This window comes from Hyaena hyaena, unplaced genomic scaffold (genome assembly GCF_003009895.1).
Source record: "Hyaena hyaena isolate Hyena2069 unplaced genomic scaffold, ASM300989v1 scaffold_1009, whole genome shotgun sequence".
Lineage (NCBI taxonomy): Eukaryota > Metazoa > Chordata > Mammalia > Carnivora > Hyaenidae > Hyaena > Hyaena hyaena.
This window is the reverse complement of record NW_024081645.1, coordinates 12138-32402: the sequence shown is the minus strand read 5'-3', so window position 1 is coordinate 32402 and position 20265 is coordinate 12138. Positions and strand designations below refer to the sequence as shown.

General features: G+C 35.6%; 1 protein-coding gene across 1 annotated transcript; it reads right to left on the bottom strand.

Annotated features, from left to right (window-relative positions):
• Positions 1-319: 319 nt before the first annotated feature.
• TYW5 (tRNA-yW synthesizing protein 5) lies at positions 320-20213 on the bottom strand. The gene is made up of 8 exons (XM_039221783.1): positions 20038-20213; positions 15448-15602; positions 10871-10940; positions 6927-6971; positions 5715-5852; positions 3570-3657; positions 3022-3138; positions 320-739 (listed from the first exon to the last, which is right to left on the bottom strand). The coding sequence occupies exons 1-8, from the start codon at positions 20113-20115 to the stop codon at positions 483-485; spliced, it is 948 nt and encodes a 315-aa protein (XP_039077714.1). The 5' UTR covers positions 20116-20213; the 3' UTR covers positions 320-482.
• Between the last annotated feature and the right edge of the window lie 52 nt (positions 20214-20265).

The following is a 20265-nucleotide window of genomic DNA, read 5'->3' as shown; positions in this document are numbered from 1 at the left end:
TTTTGTGAGAGAGGGAGCACAAGCAGGGGAGAAGAACAGAGAGAGAGAGAAAGAGAGAGTGCACAGGCAGGCAAGAAGAACAGAGAGAGAGGGACAGAGAATTCCAAGCAGGTTCCCCACTGTCAGCATGGAGCTCGATACGGGGCTCAACCCCACAAACTGAGATCCTGACCTGAGTTGCTTAACCAATTGAGCAACCAGGTGCCCCTATTTTATTAAGTCATTTCAAATTGGATTTTTTATTATCTGCAACTGAAAGCTAGAGTGGTCTGACCCAGTACTGCATTCTTTCAACCATCTGTATTAAATAGAAACCATATAAATACCAATTCATATTTATTTAATCTATAAATCTGAAATTGATTTATCTTTCCTATTTTAACAAAGAATGAATCTTTAAAAAATATTTTATATGTTATTCTTTTCAATATTTGAGCTGAACTGTATTTCAAAGTTTATATTCACTGCATTCAGGTCATTATCTACTCAAAGTTTTTACTATAGGCTTTATCTTGAATGTGTAAGACCATTCGCCGTGCATAGAAGTCCCTGTATTCCTCTGGTAATTCAGAGAGCGTTTTTAAAGCTCTGTCCAGAATTTGTGCAGCTCTTGATGCTGCTGTAGGGTCTTTGTTTCCATAGGTATCTGTTTTATCATAGCACTCAGATGGAAGGTGCTTCCAAAAAACATTCACTCCCACTCCAAACTCTTCAGAGATTACGTTATGGAACCATAAAGCTAGAGAAAGTTAAAAAAAAAAAAGTTAAAAATAAAACCCAGAGTAAAAAAAATTAAGAAAACCAAAATGTCAGGGAAATATCACAAATTGCATATAGCCAATGTAAGAAATTCTTGTAACTAGATCCCTTCGTTAGCACACTCCCAGCTTTTAACAGAATCATTTTAACTTTTATGAACTGCCAACCAATTTAAAGTGTCAATAACACAACCCTACGTTTAAAACCTTTGGAAATAGCAATTTTCCCTTTTAGCTTGAAAGACATAATAAAGTTGTATTTGTTTTGTAGTTCTGTAATTTGGGGCTATGTTTTGTGTTACTTATTTACACTTCCTGAGTCCTACAACCACATCAAAAGTGTTTATTTTTTGCACACAGAACATTTCAATTATTTGAGGAGTATCTTTGACCTTTTCTGCCTCAGCACAGTACTTTTGTTCTCAAAGACTTCCTATTCAAGCTGCATTTGGTTTTCTAACTTGCTTAAATTTGCATTCATTATAGCCTCCTTAGTATCATATTTCTAATGTAGTTATAATTTTCTTATATTTCTTTCAGCTCCTTTATAGAAAGTATATAAAACTAAAGCAAATATTTTGGTGGTGGAGAGGATGAATAAACTTTATCAAATGATATAGCTAATTAATATTTCACTTCCTCTAGAACATTTCTTTGTTTTCCATTGAGTCTAAATGTTTTCAAACTTACAGGCACTATAGGAATATGAAAGCAACACAATATAACAAAGATGAGATACTAGTCACATCAAAAAATGTTTAATCTTGTGAATGGGAGAAAGTAAGATTTACAAGATGCTAAATTTTAGAAACAAACTCATTCTAAGAGTGCTCTAGGAAAAACAAAAGCTTAAAATATTTTGATTTGCAAAACTAGTTTCAAACATGGATTTAATCTTAATTATTCTTTCTTTAAGACTCTTTTTTCCTTATTCAGTATAACAGAAAAAAAGCTAACCATTCTGTTAAATTTGAATGCAAAGATGGGGTTTTTGCTTTTATTTCAAAATAAATGCAAATGTTCAGTATTTCTGGCTTTTTTTTTAAGTTGTGTATAGAATAAGGGAAAACTGCATAGCTCCTAACCATTCTCTAAAGATATAAAACCCCAAGATTTAAATAATGGCAATAGATTTAAAGACTAGAGGGCTGGTTGTTTACAGAGGACAAAAGAATAAGAAGTCAATGTATCAAATCAGTAGTATGTTAAAGACACTGTATCAGGCCCCTTAGAGAATACAAAGATGACCATAACATGGTTCCTTATCCTCAAGCAATGTATAATGTAGCTCCAGAAATCATTATATTAAAAAAAATTTTTTTAATGTTTATTTATTTTTGAGAGCGAGCGAGCGAGCGAGAAAGAAAGAATGAATATGAGCAGGGGAGGGGCAGAGATAGGAGATACAAAATCCAAAGCAGGCTCCAGGCTCTGAGCTGTCAACACAGAGCCAGATGTGGGGCTGAAACTCAGGAGCATGAGATTATGGCCTGAGCTGAAGTTGGATGCTTAACCAACTAAGCCATCCAGGTGCCCCTCGTCATATTTTTACTAACACTTTTTTACTTAATTCTGTCACTGAAAAGAGGTATTAATCATTAAAAAAATATATTAAATATGGGATATAATACTATATAAACAGAATTTGTTAATGAACTCTTTTAATCTTAATTATGTTTTTTTAATCTTCAAGTATTCACTTTTGAATAATTACAGATGTTAATTATATCACTAATAACAAATAATGCCTATTTATTGTACAAATAAATTAAGTGACACTAATTCAGACCTTAGAAAATAATGTACACAGAAAACATCACAGGTGCTGAGATTATAATAATTTGCTATTTAATAAAATTTCTAATCTGTTTTGGCTTTGAAATATATTTACCATTTCTTGGTAAATAAGTAACATAGTTCTAAATTATGTAAATATTTTAGAAATGAAATTATTAAAAAAAGAACAAACAGGTATAATCTTTTCCCAGATATAAAGTCTATTGCTTGATGTCATTAAATAAAATAATTAAGAGTATTATAGTAATTAATAATATATTTATAGGTTACCTTTGAAAAACAAGATTATTAATTTTATAAGAATTTGCTTAAGCATACTTTACACATACACAATTCTGTATAAAAATCAACTTGTATATGACAGAACATATAATAAATATACTTCTATCTAAAAAAGTCATACAATGGATGAGTGACAGAGTACAGAGTTTATAAACAGCAAATTAGTGAGGTCTAGAAATCTTACCGGGAATGAATAATACATCTCCAGCTTTAAGGGAACATTCATACCTTCTAGCCTGGGAAAACAGCGGATATTTAGCTAAGTCAGGATTATCTATATTCAGTACTTCTGATTTAGTACCTGAAAAGTTCCAAAAAAGGATAATATAGATTAAGCAAAGTTAGCATTTCTTAAAAGGTAATCACAAATATAAACTTGAAAATTTATTCTTTTCTGTACAACTATTTATTTTATCCACACTGTGAGAACAATTACTATTCTGAAACTAAGCCAGTTTTCAGTGACCCATCCTTTATGATCACGGACATCCATGTAATATAATTAAGAAAATTTGAAAATGTCATTGTTCATACAGCCTATTATTACCTATATACACGTGGAGAACACAAACACATCATAATATTTATGTGGAAAACATATATATGTGGAGAATACAAATACATCATAAATAGGAAGAAGCCCTAAGATGTTTTTCTATGAAAATAGATTTCTTAAAAAGAGTAACTGAATACACCAGACTTTAGAAATATAAACTTAAAAAAAAAAAGTACCTGATAAATATAGATACTGAGCATCTCGAGGACTGAAGAGTACAACACGCTTCTTTCCTGTCACTTGTATCAAGAAGTTATCCATTACCTGAAGGCCAATAAGAACTTATGGATAAGCAATATCTAAAATTCAAATAAATAGAACCAGTGGTATTCCAAACAGTTAAATGTAAATCCTATTCTTTAGTAAAGAATTATCCTTACATTATCTAAAACTCTTACAGTAATAGTCTAACAATGAAAACATTTGTATTCTAAATACAACTGTGCCTTTATTAAAGGTATCCCAGCATCAGTGCCTTAAAATGGTAAGGACTGGGAAACCATTATGAAATCTGAGGACTATTTGCCCTTGCCCCACCATTCTGACAGAGAGGGTAGTTACATCTATATGAGGCTCCCCTTGGTTAGTTCTTATTTTACTCATCTGTCAAGGGATACTATACAGTGAACATTAGACAACAGATTGAAAGCACTTAGAAAAATTAGGTACTGGGAAAACACAAGGTTTTGCTGTCATCAACCACTGCTAAACTCTTAATATCTAGCCAACTATAATTTAGTCACAGGCATCCTGATTCCCAAGTTATTTCTGCAGGACTATATCTTGGAAATGTTCTTTATGTACTCATTAATGGAGTACATTAGGAGTACATTAATGGAGTACATTAATGAGTACATATATAATATGTACATATTATATATATACATAAACAATAATTAATCTTGATTATTTCTGCATATGCAAGGGTATACTTGCTGGTACACATTATGGAAAATGTTAAAAGGAAGAGCTACATAATTTGCATCCAAGGAATTAAAATATAAACTAAGCAAGGTATATTCATAATTATTTACATATTGCTTCCACCTAAGCATTTCTCCTTTCACTAACTGTTTTCTTATGTAAACCTTAACTATATAACATGCACTCCTTTGACTTATTTTTAAGAAAAGCTTTATAGAATTTCATTACAAATCCAGATAAAAGTGATACTAAATTTAAAATTTTAAATAGTCACATAATACAATTAAAAACATATTTGAGTTACCATATCATTTTCTCACTATATCATTTATGTAAAGCCTTTAAAAAATGTTAAGAATGTGTTTATGTCATTTAGAGTTATTATGTTATAATTCTCCCAAGAGATCCTCAGCGGAATTATAACACATTTATAAAACAATATAGGTTGATTTAAAACTTTTTAAAAAATTATTTTCTTTATTATCTTTTTCAAGTTTTAAAGTTTATTCATTCTAAGAGAGACAGAAAGTGGACACATGAGTGAGAGCAGGGGGAGGGGCAGAGAGCAGAGAGAGAATCCCAAGCAGACTCCGCGGTAGCAGCGCAGAGCTCAACATGGGGCCAGAACCCATGAACCATGAGATCATGCCCTGAGCCGAAACCAGGAGTCAGACACTTAAGTGACTGAGCCACCCAGGTGCCCCCAAAATTATTTTATCTTTATAAACCTATTAGGTATTACTTTAGTTTCCTAAATTTCTCCACCCAACACTGAACCATACACATTCCTACACTTTTAATGTTAGGATTAATATGTTTAAAATATTTATATGTGTATATTTAAGCAAGTAAAATTATACCATGGGATGATCAGGGACAATATTCTACACATCTTGCTGCTCAACCAATACAGTGGACATTTCACATTCTCATAATCTAAGACCTTTAGATATCTCCAAATTCTTAAAACTGAAAATGGCTCCCCACAAACTTCTGCCTTTCTCTTGAATAATAGTTCTTCCCCATCTCCACATCCTTATATCTTAACCTTATGGTTTTGCCACTTGTACAACTTTCACCCCTCATCTGGTGGCCATTTTTCACATATAAAAAAAAAACACTGCATAAAACACACACACACACACACACACACACACACACAATAACAAGTCAAACCACAGAGAAATGTAAATGTGAGAAACTAGGCTTTAGCATTAGCTAAATAATTTACTCCCATATTGCCAATTTGCAGAGCACCTGTTTTCAAAGCTCATGTTTCAGCAAATTTTATCTCCAAGATCTTTAGGGTAGTCTGCAGAAAGTTCAAACTGTAAATGTTGTATCTATAAATGTGAAAGATTTACTGTAGTATCAGATTTCTCATTTACGTAGCATACATCATAGTGGGTCCAAAGTTGTAATCCTGGTGAACTAATTCGAAAGACACTGGAAAAGAACTGCTCCTCTTTGAAATATTTTGGAAACTTAATATCTCCTTCCAGTAAAGGAAACTGCTTTCTGATATCTGCAACATCCTGCATTGAAAGAAACATGGTAAGAATTTTAAAAATAGATGCAATATTGGTGTAATGCTTGTTTTACCTCAGGCTACCATCAGAGCCCAAGATATTAAGGATGAATGGGGCAAAACTCTGTTCATTGCTTTAAAATACTAATAGGTGATCACAGCCAACACATGATCTTTCAAATGAAGGAATAACAGACTACGTAACAAGACTGCAAATTCAACAATATCAGGACTGTTAAGCTTAATATGCTTCATTAATAGAGAGGTTCTTTCTATTTAAACAATAATATAGTTGCCAACTACTCCAATATTAAGTATTTAAAATCTACGAGTCAACAATTTGAACATTATCAACTACGTAAAACCTGTGGGCTTTACTAAAGGAGGAAACCAAAAGAAGGTAAAGAATTAAATGGAGAAATAAAAGGAAAAACTGGAATCTTACTTGATAATTTAATTTTTTCGTTTTTTCAATGTTTATTTTTGAGAGACAGACACAGCATGAGCATGAACAGGGGAGGGGCAGAGAGAGAGGGAGACACAGGATCTGAAGCAGGTTCCAGGCTCCCAAGCTATCAGCACAGAGCCAGACGTGGGGCTCGAACCCATGAACTGTGAGACCATGACCTGAGCTTAAGTTGGATGTTTAACTGACTGAGCCACTGACGCGCCCCTTACTTGATCATTTCAGGGGCCATTCTTTAACACTGCAGCCATATTAATTTGACTCTGAATACATATCAAAGCTTATGTAAGAATGTAAGCTTATTCAGAATGTTTGTATTTTAGATTATATTTTATTAGCTGAATGGCCATCAATAAAATATAGAAAGGATTTCTTAATTGTATAGAGATTAGAGTAGATGACTTTAAACACTAAGATACTGTGGTACTGCTTAAGAACTAAGTAACCAACTTTTAATAATTTTACCTCTTATTCAAGGGCACAAATCATTGAGAAAAGAACAGAAAAAGATGAAACAAGTCATGTGTCAGGCAATAAGGTTAAAACTACAGTGCCAATTAAAATATATACATCCATTTGGGTTTTAAGCATTTGTTTTACATTTAGAATTCTTACCTTTCTAGGATCTTCTCCAAGTGACCGTAAGTAGTACTTCTCATCCTTAAATATCCCGAAGAAAAATAATATAAATATTCACTTAAAAATATTAGAAAGTGAAGACAGAAGGAAATGAGTCTTAAAATCTAACCCAGTTAAGTTGTTTTCAAAACAGTTGTTTTCTTACCCTTTCTACTAATGCTCTCTGGTGGCTGTATGAAGAAATAGCTTTATAGGCTGCTTGTAAGGACTAGATCCACAAAACGTTACATGAAATAAACGTGTTTGAAAGGCAACACATAACCTACTGTATCTAAAACACAGTGCTTAATTTATTTTTTAATGTTTATTTATTTTTGAGAGAGAGAGAGAGAGACAGTGCAAGCAGGAGAGGGGCAGACAGAAAGGGAGACACAGAATCGGAAGGAGGCCCCAGGCTCTGAGCTGTCAGTGCAGAGACCCATGTGGGGCTCAAACTCACAGACTGCAAGATCATGACCTGAGCCGAAACTGGAAGCTTAACTGAGTTAGCCACCCAGGCGTCCCTATATGCTTAGTTTAGACTTTATGCTCTAAATTATTTAGACTCTTAACAGTATTATAAGACTTAAAAGAATTCTCATTTGTATAACACACATGATCTCAAGGTATTCTGGAGGCTAACAACAAACTTCTTCATATAATGCAAATGTAGAATAGAAGATAAATACAATAATTTATATTTTCAGTAAAAAATATTTAAAAATCCTAGAACAGTGTATTTTATCAAGCTAAGCCTATAACTAATCATATGAATTTCTCAAGCCAAATCCTTTAGAGTCAACTCATGTATGAATTAGAAATATGTCACTTCTGGGGCGCCTGGGTGGCTTAGTTGGTTAAGCGTCCGACTTTCACTTGGGTCACGATCTTGAGGTTCGTGGGTTCGAGCCCCGCGTCGGGCTCTGTGCTGACTGCCAGCTCGGAGCCTGGAGCCTGTTTTGGATTCTGTGACTCCCTCCCTCTCTGACCCTCCCCTGCTCATGCTGTCTCTCTCTCTCTTTCCTAGAAATAAATAAAAAACATAAAAAAAAAAAAAAAAGAAATATGTCATTTCTGGGGCACCTGGGTGGCCCAGTCAGTTAAGTGTCCGACTTCGGTTCAGGTCATGATCTCACAGTTCATGGGTTGAAGCCCCACATCAGACTCTATGCTGACAGCTATTTCAGAGCCTGGAGCCTGCTTCAGATTCTGTATCTCCTTCTCTCTCTGGCCCTCTCCTGCTCATACTGTGTCTCTTTCTCTCAGAAATAAAAATAAAAACGTTTAAAAAAATTTAAAAAAAAAAGAAATATGTCACTTCAGAGTAGTAAATTTATGTTGATACTTTAAAAAACTAAGTAGCTAACAATAAACTATTTGTAAAAAAAAAAAAGTCAAAAAAAAATAAGTTCCTTTTAATGCCCTCAAAAAAAAAAAAAAAAACTAAGTAGCTAGAGTAGAAGTGTTTGAATTATAAAACACTACTGTTGTTTACATTTCTTCTAAAAACTGAAGAACTGAGATACTGGGTCAAGCACAGGGGCAATCCAACTCAGGAATTATGCTTCTTTTATACCTACACCTGACCATCATAACACAAAATTCAAAATCTGTTATTTATCCTAACAACATATTATAAATCTAGGACCAAAAATTTAACTCAACTCTCAGATCCAGTGTTTTTATATTTTTAACTAGTCTCATATAACTTCTATTTCTTACTGGGCAAATAGGTTTCAAAATATGATTTTCAAAATTCTAAGTTTTCTCCCAGTTCCAGTATTTCAGGATTGAAAAAAATAAATTCAGGTGGCAGACCCAGAGGTGCACTGTTCAGAACCCCTTCAAGAAAGAGCTTATCGCAAGTTGATAAGAGTGTGATTAACAGCAGCCAGCTGTTAATTCTTTCAGGTCCATCTTAGCCTTTCAAGGTCACGCTCTTGTTGGGGTAGCCCCAATCACCAACTGAGCAAGATGGTGAAAGGCCTAGATACTGCCACCCACACAGGACTCCTCTAACAGGCAGTCTTTGCTGAGGAGTTCTACCTTGAGCTGGCAGAGATGCTTGGCAGATCTATGTTGCTGTCTGATGGCTTCCCCCACCCAAACCCCCCCTCCCTTTCCTTTCAGAGGTATTACTCTCCAATAAACCTTTTTGCACTCCTAAGTCCGTCTTAGCACCTGCTTCCTGGAAGACAGTCTATATTCATCTTACATATAAAAATTATAGACTTATGTCTAAAAATTATGGAAAGTATGTAAATAAGATGAATATACACTGTTATTGAGTACAGCTAATGGATTCAGTGTTAGTAGACAATCTAATCATACCATAGAATCACAGACCTGCAGAGTGTGGAGGGATCCTGGTGATAATCTAGGGCAACCACTACCTGCTGAACCAACTGTGAACATGCAGCACCTGTCACAACCAAACTGGCCACCGGCCTAGCTGGCTCAAATGCAGACAACAGCTTTATTCAAAACTTAACAAGCACTTTATTTTTAAAATGTGCTTTTGAGATAACAGTGAATTTTTTAAAAATGTATTTCTATATAAGCCTCAATGCCTTATCTCAAGATATTTAAATTGAATTATTTAAAACTGGATTATAATGTAAATAAGTAGAATTCTTCTGCATTTAATCCTGAACAAATGTTACAGAAAATACAACAAATCACAGTGATGATGATTAACAATAATATAGAAATAGTCTAACAGTCAATAAGATATGAAAATAAAGTTCTCTTTTAGCATTTGAACTTTACAGACCAAAGCATTTTCTTAAAGTTTTTTAATTTTTTTAGTTTATTTATTTTGAGAGAGTGTGAGTGGGTGAGGGGCAGAAAGAGAATCCCTTGCATGGAGCAGAGTGGGGCCTGACATGGGGCTTGAGCTCACAAATCATGTTGTACACTCCAGGTCTGAAGTTCTTTCTTGTCCAGCAAGAAATTATTAGGATCAGAAGGCTTACAAGCGTGATGGACGTGCAAAAAGACAATGAATCTGTGAACATTAACTCATGGGCATGAGGGAAAGAGGGTTTTGAAGATATATAGTGTTAGGGGTTTGGGTCAACATAAAACAAAATCCTGATGCCAGGCAGATGGTTGTTAATAGCAGATAGGAGGTTCCCAGTCAGTTTATCTTAGCTAGCCTAAGGGGATAAGACAGACACAGCATGCTACCCCAGGGTCAACAAGGCACCTTTCTTTTGCTAATTAGTTCCACTCTGAGTAACTTCACTGGGTCTATAGCCCTAATTACGTGTTCACCTAATTTGGTCCTTCCTTCCTGTGAAAGCAACTTTCCGCTATAGTACTAAATTGGGGAGTGTTTCCGCCTTGAATACCTAATCTTGCTTTCCTATATCTCTGTCTTACGTGGGGGCCTTTGCCCTGCCCTCTCTATACCTATTTACCTAATCTTGTTTATCCAAACTTGGGTGTGAGCATCTTATGGCTTTCTAATTCTTTATGCCTTGTTAACCCATTGGTGCAAGCCCAGGGAATTCCTAAGCTTATTCCCCACATGTGAGATCTTAACCTGAGCTGAAGTCAGACACTTAACTGACTGAGCCACCTAGGCACCCCCAGACCAAAGCATTTTCAAAGAAAGTATTATTGATAGCTAACATTTAGTGAGGAGTTTCTACATGTCAGTCATTGATTTTTAACAGTCACAAAAACTTCAAATCAAATAGGTACTATTATTGTTCCTATTTTATAGATGAGTATACTGAGGCACAGAAAAATAACATGGCCAAGGTTTGAGATCTAATAAATAGCAAATCTAGATCTATGGTATATACAACCAAACCTTAAAAATAGCTATCAGAGAAGACTACAACTCTTGTATATCTAATGTTCTTATGCAAGAAAATCCAGTTAGTATATAGATATTAATGCTTTCTAAAGAAAACAACATTCAAAGCAGTTACCTCTGAAATAAAGAATTCTTCATGCTTTTCTTCAGCTGCCCTCTGAACCAACTTATCAAAAGGTAAAGTTCTGAAATAAACACAAAAGTACTCTTAGACTTAATAATAAATCAACTAGTAATACCCTATGGGTATATATATATAGGCTTGTTGGAGTTGTATGATCTTCTGTTTTACAGTATCCATAATTTTTCTGTGGTATCTGGTTACCTCCAGAAGTATACAAACTTTCAAATTTGCTATTTATTTTTAAGTGTCATGGCAAAACAAGTCTTGTGACTGACAAATGGGACAAACTACTAGTGCTACTTTGGAAGAGACAGTAAGCAAACGGTCCAGTGAAGATCAAGTCCTTCTCTCTCTCACTGATCTTCCTGCCTTTCAGCACTACCACAGAAACAGAGCCCCATAACACTGCTCTCAATCTCCTTCACCATTCTGTCATTTGAAATTTTTTTTTCATGTTTATTTATTTTTGAGAGAGACAGAGAGACACACAGAGAGAGAGAGAAAGTAAGCAGAGGCAGATAAAGAGTGGGACACAGAATCTGAAGCAGGCTCCAGGTTCCCAGGTGTCAGCACATAGCCTGACACAAGGCTCGAACCCACGAACCATGAGATCATGATGTGAGCCAAAGTCCAACACTCAACCAAATGAGCCACTCAGGTGCCCCATCACCACTCTGTCGTTTTAAGGCTCCTGAGGAATACCTCAAGAATTCAGTGAAGTGACTAAATTTTATTCTTCTTTAATGGTTCTGTTCAAATAGCTATCTCCTTACATCCTTATAAACAGGGATGAACATCACAGAAACAGTTTGCTTCCTTCCTTCTTACTCTTAAGCCTGGAAGGCAACCATTTCTCTGGGCCCCATCCTATCCCATCAACATTCTAGAATCAAAAGTACTGACCCCTACATGAAGATGACAACAGTAACATCAAGACAATGAAGTCCTCAAAAGCATCTGGGTCAAAAGCCTCTACTACCCTCCTCCACTGTACTCCAACCTCCAAACATCTGATTAAGAGTTGTAATCCTTTCATTCTTACCTAGTATCTTTCCACTTGAAATGTGTACTGAGGAGGTAGGGAGAAAGGGTTACCCAAAACCCCTTCTCCTTCTCTATAGGAAGATGACCTTGGGCTTACCTTCTCCTAGCAATGTTTCCATGAAAACCTACGAGATTAAGATAAACATGGAATGTCAGCTGTGATATCAGGTAACATTGTTTATTGTAAAAATGACCCTTGATTGATGAACTATGTCTGAACTAAAAGGCTGATGAGTGGACTGTAAATTTTTGTTAAGAAGCAGAAGATTTGGCTTCCCTGTATGCAGTGTTAACTCTCATAACTGAATTTGTCCCTTGGAGGGAACTAGAAGCTAAATTCATGGGCCATTTCATGTCACTGGTTCCTGTGGACTATGTGGCTTGACTAAGCTAAGGTGTTTCGGTACCCACCTATATCTTTCTGCTCCCTAACAACTAAGCTGTCACTTGGCAAGCCAAGAAATGGCTCCTGGGTTGGTATAAAGCCTCCCACTGATACTTATACTGCTAGAATGTGGTTTCCTGCCTTTTATCCTTTTGTAAAGCTAAGTGAATCTGATGCCAGATTATGAACTAGTGGTTCCTGTGGGTATGAATGTCAATCTGAACTTGAGGACATTGCTGACGAGAGTGCTCACAAGAGTGAGCACTGCCAAGAGAGAAGAAAGGGGTCTGCCATCTGCTCAGACCAATTTCCTACTACAGTTTCTGACTAATTATATCAACAAATTTACTTGGCATCCTCATATGCAATGTTTTCCATTTCTAACCTCATCATATACCCTTCATTCCTACCAAAGCACTTTGAAGAGTTTGGGGAAAATCTGGAAGCCTCTCTGGTCCAGAGCTACTCCGGTAACTGGCAGAGTAGCCCAAGCTTATCTTTTTACTAGAGAAAACTCAGAGGTGTTTTAAGACCTGCACAAGAACAAGGCAATGCAGAGAAGCAGAACTTGGGTGCTTCGGCAATCTTTTTCCTCAGGTAGTGGTGCCTGTCAGAGCTTCTATGGAAGCAAAGCTGAGAGACAGGGAAATGAGGTATGAATTAAGAAGTTCCTTGGCCTGGAGGTTTTATCTATCCTATGCATGTTTCAAAAAGAAGGACATCTGCTATTTAAATTCCATTTGTCTGGACTAGCAGACAGACCAGTAAGGGGAAAAGTATCAAAGAGGGGTTAGGATCATGGGCTCTGAGGAGTCAGGCAAATTTGGGTATAGATTTGGTTCCATTATTTCAAGGTATATGATCTTGGGTAAGTTACTTAATGTTTTTAAGCCTCCATTTTCTCAACTGTATAAACAACAACAAAAACTACCTCACAGACAGTTCCCAAATTAAATGACTAACATAATCTAGGATGCATGGCACAGCACCTGATATATAGTAAGTGCTCAGAAAAGGACAGATGGTAGGGTTAACAACAATGATAATGTGCCCTTTAGCAGCATGAAAGTAGTTACCAACATTTAAAAAAAGAAAAAAAAATCTTCACTGTCCCATTCTCCATTTGCAAAGGCTGCTTTGCAAAATCAAGATCAGGATTGATAAAAGTGTGAGTAAAAGCAGGATGATGACAGGAATTAGATGATGTGACAGACAGAAGCAGTTAAGTAATGCTTATGTAAGAATCATACTTATTTATTTTTTTAAATCTATGACCAGAAGAGGGGCGCCTGGGTGGCTTAGTCGGTTAAGCGTCCGACTTTCGCTTAGGTCATGATCTCGGGGTTCGTGGGTTCGAGCCCCGCGTCTGGCTCTGTGCTGACTGCCAGCTCAGAGCCTGAAGCCTGTTTCAGTCTGTGACTCCCTCTCTCTCTGACCCTCCCCTGCTCACGCTGTCTCTCTCTCTGTCTCCTAGAAATAAATAAAACATTAAAAAACAATAATAATAAATTAAAAAAAAAAAATCTATGACCAGAAGAATACCAACAATATTCTTTTCCCACACAAGACTCCCTTAACAGTACCCTGATTCTAGAAGGAAAATGAGAGCCATCAAGAAGAAGTAAAAGCTAAGACTTGGAAATGCATTGCTTTTCAAATATTTAATAAGCAGAAATGCAACCTTAAACTGAAGTGATAACAATGATATATGTGTGTAGGATTTCTTACTTTCTAGAGTCCCTTTGACCTAGATGCCTCCCTTCTTTCCTACTCCCTGGTTGGTAACTGCCAAAAATGACTAAATCTATTTTTTTCTTGCACTAAGAAAATAATCTTGCAACTCGTTAATAGCTCTAGTAAAAGGCTTGGAGAAAGCTGGGATAGGAACTATTACATAACGTATGTGCTTCAAAACAAGTTTTGAAAAGTTTATGGAACATGACAAAACATCAAAGCAATTCAAGATGAAGTTTCAATACCCATTTGTTATGGTTTTGGACTCTCTGGAAAATAAACATCATTAATTGCTGGCTTAAAAATGTTCATCATTCCAGCACTTTCTTCCACTTTTCTGATTTAATAAAAAATGAAAAGTTCTTACGCTTAGGAAAACTTATGGCAATTAAATTCAATTCACGGCCCATTAAAAACCAAAACTATAATGGTGAATATTCAAAGGATCAAAAACTAAGAAATGCTTTGGCAAGCTGCTATATGAGCTTGGAAATCTCTAATGAGAAAGGGATGGCTTTGGACATTAGAAGCTCTGTTGAACTCATCTCTAAACTCTGGAAGGAACAGTGAGAGCCACCTTTCTTTAAAAATCAGTCTTTTGTGAACTACATGGTTTTTAAACAGACTGAATTTGCTGGAAACTGCATGTGCTCAGAATACAAAAATTTGTGTTCTTTTAAACATTTTTAATGAAACCTATGGGAATAAATAGCATATTAAATCTATAAGATTATAGCATTTAAAACATTGATGTTTAGACACTCAGCAGCTTTTAACTATCTTCCTTACTTTTAAGACATCTCAAGCACAAAATGACAACCACAAAGGAAATTAAAAGTATTTAAGGTTATTTTGTCAAAAAAGAAAATTATGATTTTTTTAAGTTTTCCAAGTTGATGAAAACCTATACCAAACATAGCGACTACCTGTCCTATATTTCTCGAGGGAGCAGAAAAAAGAAAACATGTGCTTATGCTTTCTTAACAATTAAGAATTAGAAAATCTTTTAAAAATAAGGGGATTAAAATTAAGCTAGGTTATTAAGGGAAATGTCAGAATTCATTACTCCAGATAACAATTACTAATGAGGTAGGATCAATTAATTGATGAAGTACTGAATGAATATAGCAGACCCAACTTGGGGGTTAATCTAACTCATGTTATAGAAATCTGGTTCCTTTCATAGCTCCAGAACATATCAGGCATATCCTATTTAAAAAATGATCTTTGAAAATGTCTTTATATAATTATGTAAATTTAGAATTTAAAAATTGGTAAGCTATCCCATGACTATATCAAACTAACCAAAAGATGATATGCAGTATGGTCTTTTTATAATAATACAAAATATTTTAAAGGTTTAAAAGTTATTTGTAATCCCAGAGTAAGCCTCAGAAGAAAATACCTATATACAAAGTTCTTACTAATGAAGTCCATCTGGGCAACTGTAGCAACATGAATCTTTACTTCTTTTTTCCCTCCAACTTGGCTCAGGTAATCCACGGTCCATTTGCTTGTACATGTTCCCAAGTCGATGCCTTCCAACACTAGAGGTTTTCTCTGTAAGTGGTGAAAAAATACAACAAAAAACTTGGGAAAATGAATAGTATATGAGGAGTAATATTTGGCAATACAGGGACAAAACCAATAAGAAATGATTCTTGATCCTAAGATGCTCAAACTCAAACCTTTTGACAATTCATGCTATAACTAAAGCAGGAAGAGCAACAATATACTTAGAACAAAATTTGAACATTAGGAAAACAAACCAAACAAAACAGCAGTGCCATCAAAAGCTGGGAACAAAAAATCTGAACATTATTATTTAAAGCATTTTCACAAGTGTTATTTATAATAAAAGATATAAATGATTAAAATTTGTACTTAACAGTCAATATTGTTTATAACTTTTTATTTTGATACTGTTTCAAACTTGTGAAAAAGTTGCAAGAACATTACAATAAACTCCCATATACTCTTTACTGATTCGCCAACTGTTAAATTAACATTTTGCCCTTTTACTTCACCATTTGCTCTCATGTTCACTATGTGCATAGAAAAGAACATATTATTAAAAATAATTAAAAATTTTAACTACTTTAAGGTAAATTGCTGAAATCATACTTCTTAATCTCCAAAAACTTGAGTATAGTTCCTGAGAACAAAGACATTTTCTTACATAGCCACAGAATAATTATAAAAATTATATTTAAGAGATAAAAATACTACTACTTTATAATCTATATCCAATTCTGCTAATTGTCCTAATATCCCTTATAGTTATTTTTCCTGTTTCTGAAATGCCACATTGCATTTAGTTGCCATGTCTCTTTTAATCTGGAACAGTTTCTCAGCCTTTTTATTCCATGACCTTGACATTTTTGAAAAGTACAGGCCAAATATTTTGCAGAATGTCCTTCCATTTCAGTTTATCTGATGTTTCATCATGATTCTATTCAAGTCATACATTTTTGGAAGGAATGTACGTACACAGAAGCAACGCTGTGTCCTCCTCAGTGCAACACATCAGGCAGCAAATTATTTTGCCCTATTATTTGTGATGTTAATTTTGATCAACTGCCAGAATCAAGTATTACTATGATGAATGCAAAGACCATGATTTTTTAAAAATTTCACATCTTCTACATTAGTTGGCATTCTAATGTCAAAATGAACTCTAACATCATTTATTTATTTTATTCACTTGGTTATAATCTGATTTAATTATGATGCTCTATCTCGCATTTGGCCAGTAGGATCCAAATCAAGTTGGCTCCTATGAATTTTTACCTGAACACTTCCTTACTGTATAGCAAAAATCCACAATCCAGAATCCTTTTATACTTTTTCTATCCCAGTCCTACAGTCACTTCTTCAAGCAGCTCTGGTCTCTTTTAAAGGGAATGCTATTTACAAACCATGATCTTGGTATTAGGTATGTTCATTGCTATTGGGGTGTCATTACTTCTCGGCCTTTCTCAGTAGACAGAGCTAAGAAATATGTGAAAGTCTGTATATGCTCATTTCCCCTTTTCCCAAACACACACACACATAAACACATAGCCCACATATGTATATACCAATATCTATTTGTCTCTCTCTCCAAACATACATATATACTAGATACACATATGCACTTAATGGATGTATGTATGAATGAACCATAATACCACCAAAACTGATACCCCAATACCGATCTTATACCACAAGATTCATTTTAATTTTCATTGTTTATATATTTGTAACTCTCTTAACAGTGAGAAACCTCATTCCTATCATCTTCAATGTTTAATCAATTGCATAATCCCAGAATTCACAATACTTTCATGATTGCTAAATCATTATCATTGTAAAAAGCAAGTCTATTAACTAGAGTTCAGTATTTGTTTATAGTTCTTTTTGTCTTTAAGCTTAAGACATACCAGGTACTGTGTTCAAAAGTAATTTGGGTTACTTATTTTCCTCCCCCTTACTTAGGTTCACTTGTTATTTTTTATATTCTGTATTAGAATTTTGGTCTTTCTAATCATGACTCATTAATTTTACTATCAGTATGTAAATTTAGAATGTAAAACATTAATGTGATCCCAAAGTCAAAACTATACAGAAAGGTCATACCATCCATATTCTTCCACCTCCTACTCATTCATCTCCTAAAGATAACCAGTCTCATTTCTGGCTTATTGTTCCTGGTTTTGTTTGTTTGTTTTGCAGACACCAAAAACACATATACTTCCTTATTTCCCCTTCTTTTCTCCTCAAACAGTGGCATATTTTGTGGGGTTTTTTGTACTTCGATATTTTTTTAATTTAAAAATATATTCTGGAAATCATTGCTATCAGTTCAGATTATCTCCCTCATTCTTTTTTACTGCTTTGTACACCATAGTGTAAATGAACAACTGAATCAATCACTCTCTATGCAGAGGGTTTTTTTTTTTAGATAATTTGCAATAATCCACAAAGTAAAATCCTAAAAGAGGAACTGCTGGGTTATAAAGTAAACATATACAGTTTTGTTAGATATGCCAAATTCCCCTCCACAAGGATTGTACCACTTGACATAAAGTGTGAGAGATCCAGTTTCTTTACAGCCTCACCAAGAGTATTATTAAAGCCTTTTGATTTGTGCCATAGATAAGAAATGGTATGCCAGTGTAGCTTTAAGTTCTCTTAAGAGTAAAGTTGAACATCTTTTCCTGTTTAGAGACCAGTTTTATCTTTTTTACGGTCTACTGCTCACATTTTATCAGATTTTTGGCCTTTTACACCCCACTCCTTTAATTTTTAGAAGTTCTTTATAAACATGGGTTTTTACTGATCTTTTATGAAACATGTTGCAAATACTTTTTTCCCCAGCTTAGTTTATGTATTCAAATTTTAATCTTTTACCACACCTGAATTTTCAGTCATAGTTAGAAAGCCCGTCCACTGACCTAGATTATGGAGGAATTTATCCATGTTTTCTTCTAATACCCATGTAGTTTCATTTTTCTACATTTATGTCTCTGATCCATTTAGAGATTTGATTATTCTTGTGTATGATGTCAGATATAAATCTAATTTTATCATTTTTAAATGACTATCTAGTTGCTTCCACATCATTTATTTAAAAGTTCCTTTGCCCCAGTGACTTTTAACATGTCATGGTCATCATATATTAAATCCCCATGAATGGAAATTTATTTTGGGATGTATACCTCCAGGCTTTCCATTCTGTTTCTCTGGTCTCGCTATTCATACACCTATATCACACTGTTAATTATTAAAACATGTTAAAAATCTGAGGACTATGCCCCCTCATAGATTTTCTTTAGTGTTTCCAAATAGAAAGGTCTTGTTTCACAATTTTATTAATTTCCACCTTTATTATATCATGACCAGAGTGTTGTTTGCAATGTTCTGTTCCACTTTATGAAACTTACTGATGCTTTGTGACATATTATATGTATCTTCCCTGGTAAGATTACGTTACAAAATACTCTTTGCCATGCCTCTTACAAAGCATTTTCACATACATTGTTTCTCCACAATCATGCCCTGCAAGCATCTTAGACTACCACATGCTGAGGTGGGGATAGGGAGGGCAACAACAAACCATCCAGCACTAGACCCACAAATAGATCTTCACTGTAGATTGCTAACTCCTAAAAACAAACAAACAACTTTGTTCCTGACTTTTTAAATACTGAGAACTGTATAGCTCTATGGCCACTCTTGTAAATACCAAGTAAAACTGCTGGGGGAGAGGAGGAGTTCCATCATAAGCATACTAACTGTAAGCTTGTGGATTATATTTTTCTTTAAATACCTGCTGGACTCTTTAGTCTGTTGTTCTGAAGTCTGGATTCCTTTACAAAACACTGCGAGTAAAAATACTTCTCTTTAATATTTTCCTCCTGAATATGATCTTGGGGAACTAAGGTTCGAATTACATATATAAGAGATTCCAACGTCTGAACTAGAATTCAGGTTAGTTAGAAGCCAAGACCAGTCTCGTTTCCCGAGGGATTCCCATTGCTTTCCCTTTTGGCTCAATGCAGTGAAAAATTGCTCCTCCGAATCCAGTAACTCAAGTAGGCTAATAGGCGCCTTTCACGCAACCAGTGGGGCGATGAAACCTCTAAACTTTAGGAAACCCCACGCAAACCCCCCGTTGCCATGGTAACGGAGGAAGACAAACTAATGAGTCTCTAGAGAGCCACTCTCCGCAGCAAGCAGTGCTTAGTAGGCAAGCTGTTTCTCGCACTCATGTCTCCGCTGTCATCTTGCTCCCCGAAAACGTATAGCTGTTCTCTCAGAAAAACTTAACAGACGATCCATTCGACATCCCTCACGTGCTCTCTCCCCTGGCCACCCGGCCAAAAGGCCATCTTCAGCCGCCTGCCGCCTCCTCCCCATACCCTAGGTCTCAAGAAACCAGTTCGGAGCGGCCCGAGTGGTAGGGACGGGTATTTCCTGGCTCCCTGCGGTTCGGCCTGCCCGAGGGCCTCACCTGCGGGTAGAGCTGCTGCGTGAACTGTTCCTGCGACACGCCCTCCAGCCGGGGTACCGGGATGCTCTGCCAGGCCATGGTTGCTCACGGCCTGTCCTCTTCAAGTCCTGGGTACCCAGGCCTGACACGTCCCACAGCGCGCCTTCCGCCCGGAAACGCGACCCGGGGAGAAAAGGTCCGCGGGGCCGGCCGGCTCGCTAGAGCCTCTGCTCTGAGATCCGGACCCAG

What these genes read in the sequence shown, in the direction of transcription:
- TYW5 (XM_039221783.1), bottom strand. Translation starts at nt 20,115, where the DNA reads ATGGCCTGGCAGAGCATCCCGGTACCCCGGCTGGAGGGCGTGTCGCAG. An exon ending in AGTAAGAACTTTGTATATAG is followed by an intron (nt 10,941 to 15,447) that starts GTATTTTCTTCT and finishes TGTTTATTTCAG; the next exon opens with AACTTTACCTTTTGATAAGT. An exon ending in AACTTTGGACCCACTATGAT is followed by an intron (nt 3,658 to 5,714) that starts GTATGCTACGTA and finishes ATTGGCCTTCAG; the next exon opens with GTAATGGATAACTTCTTGAT.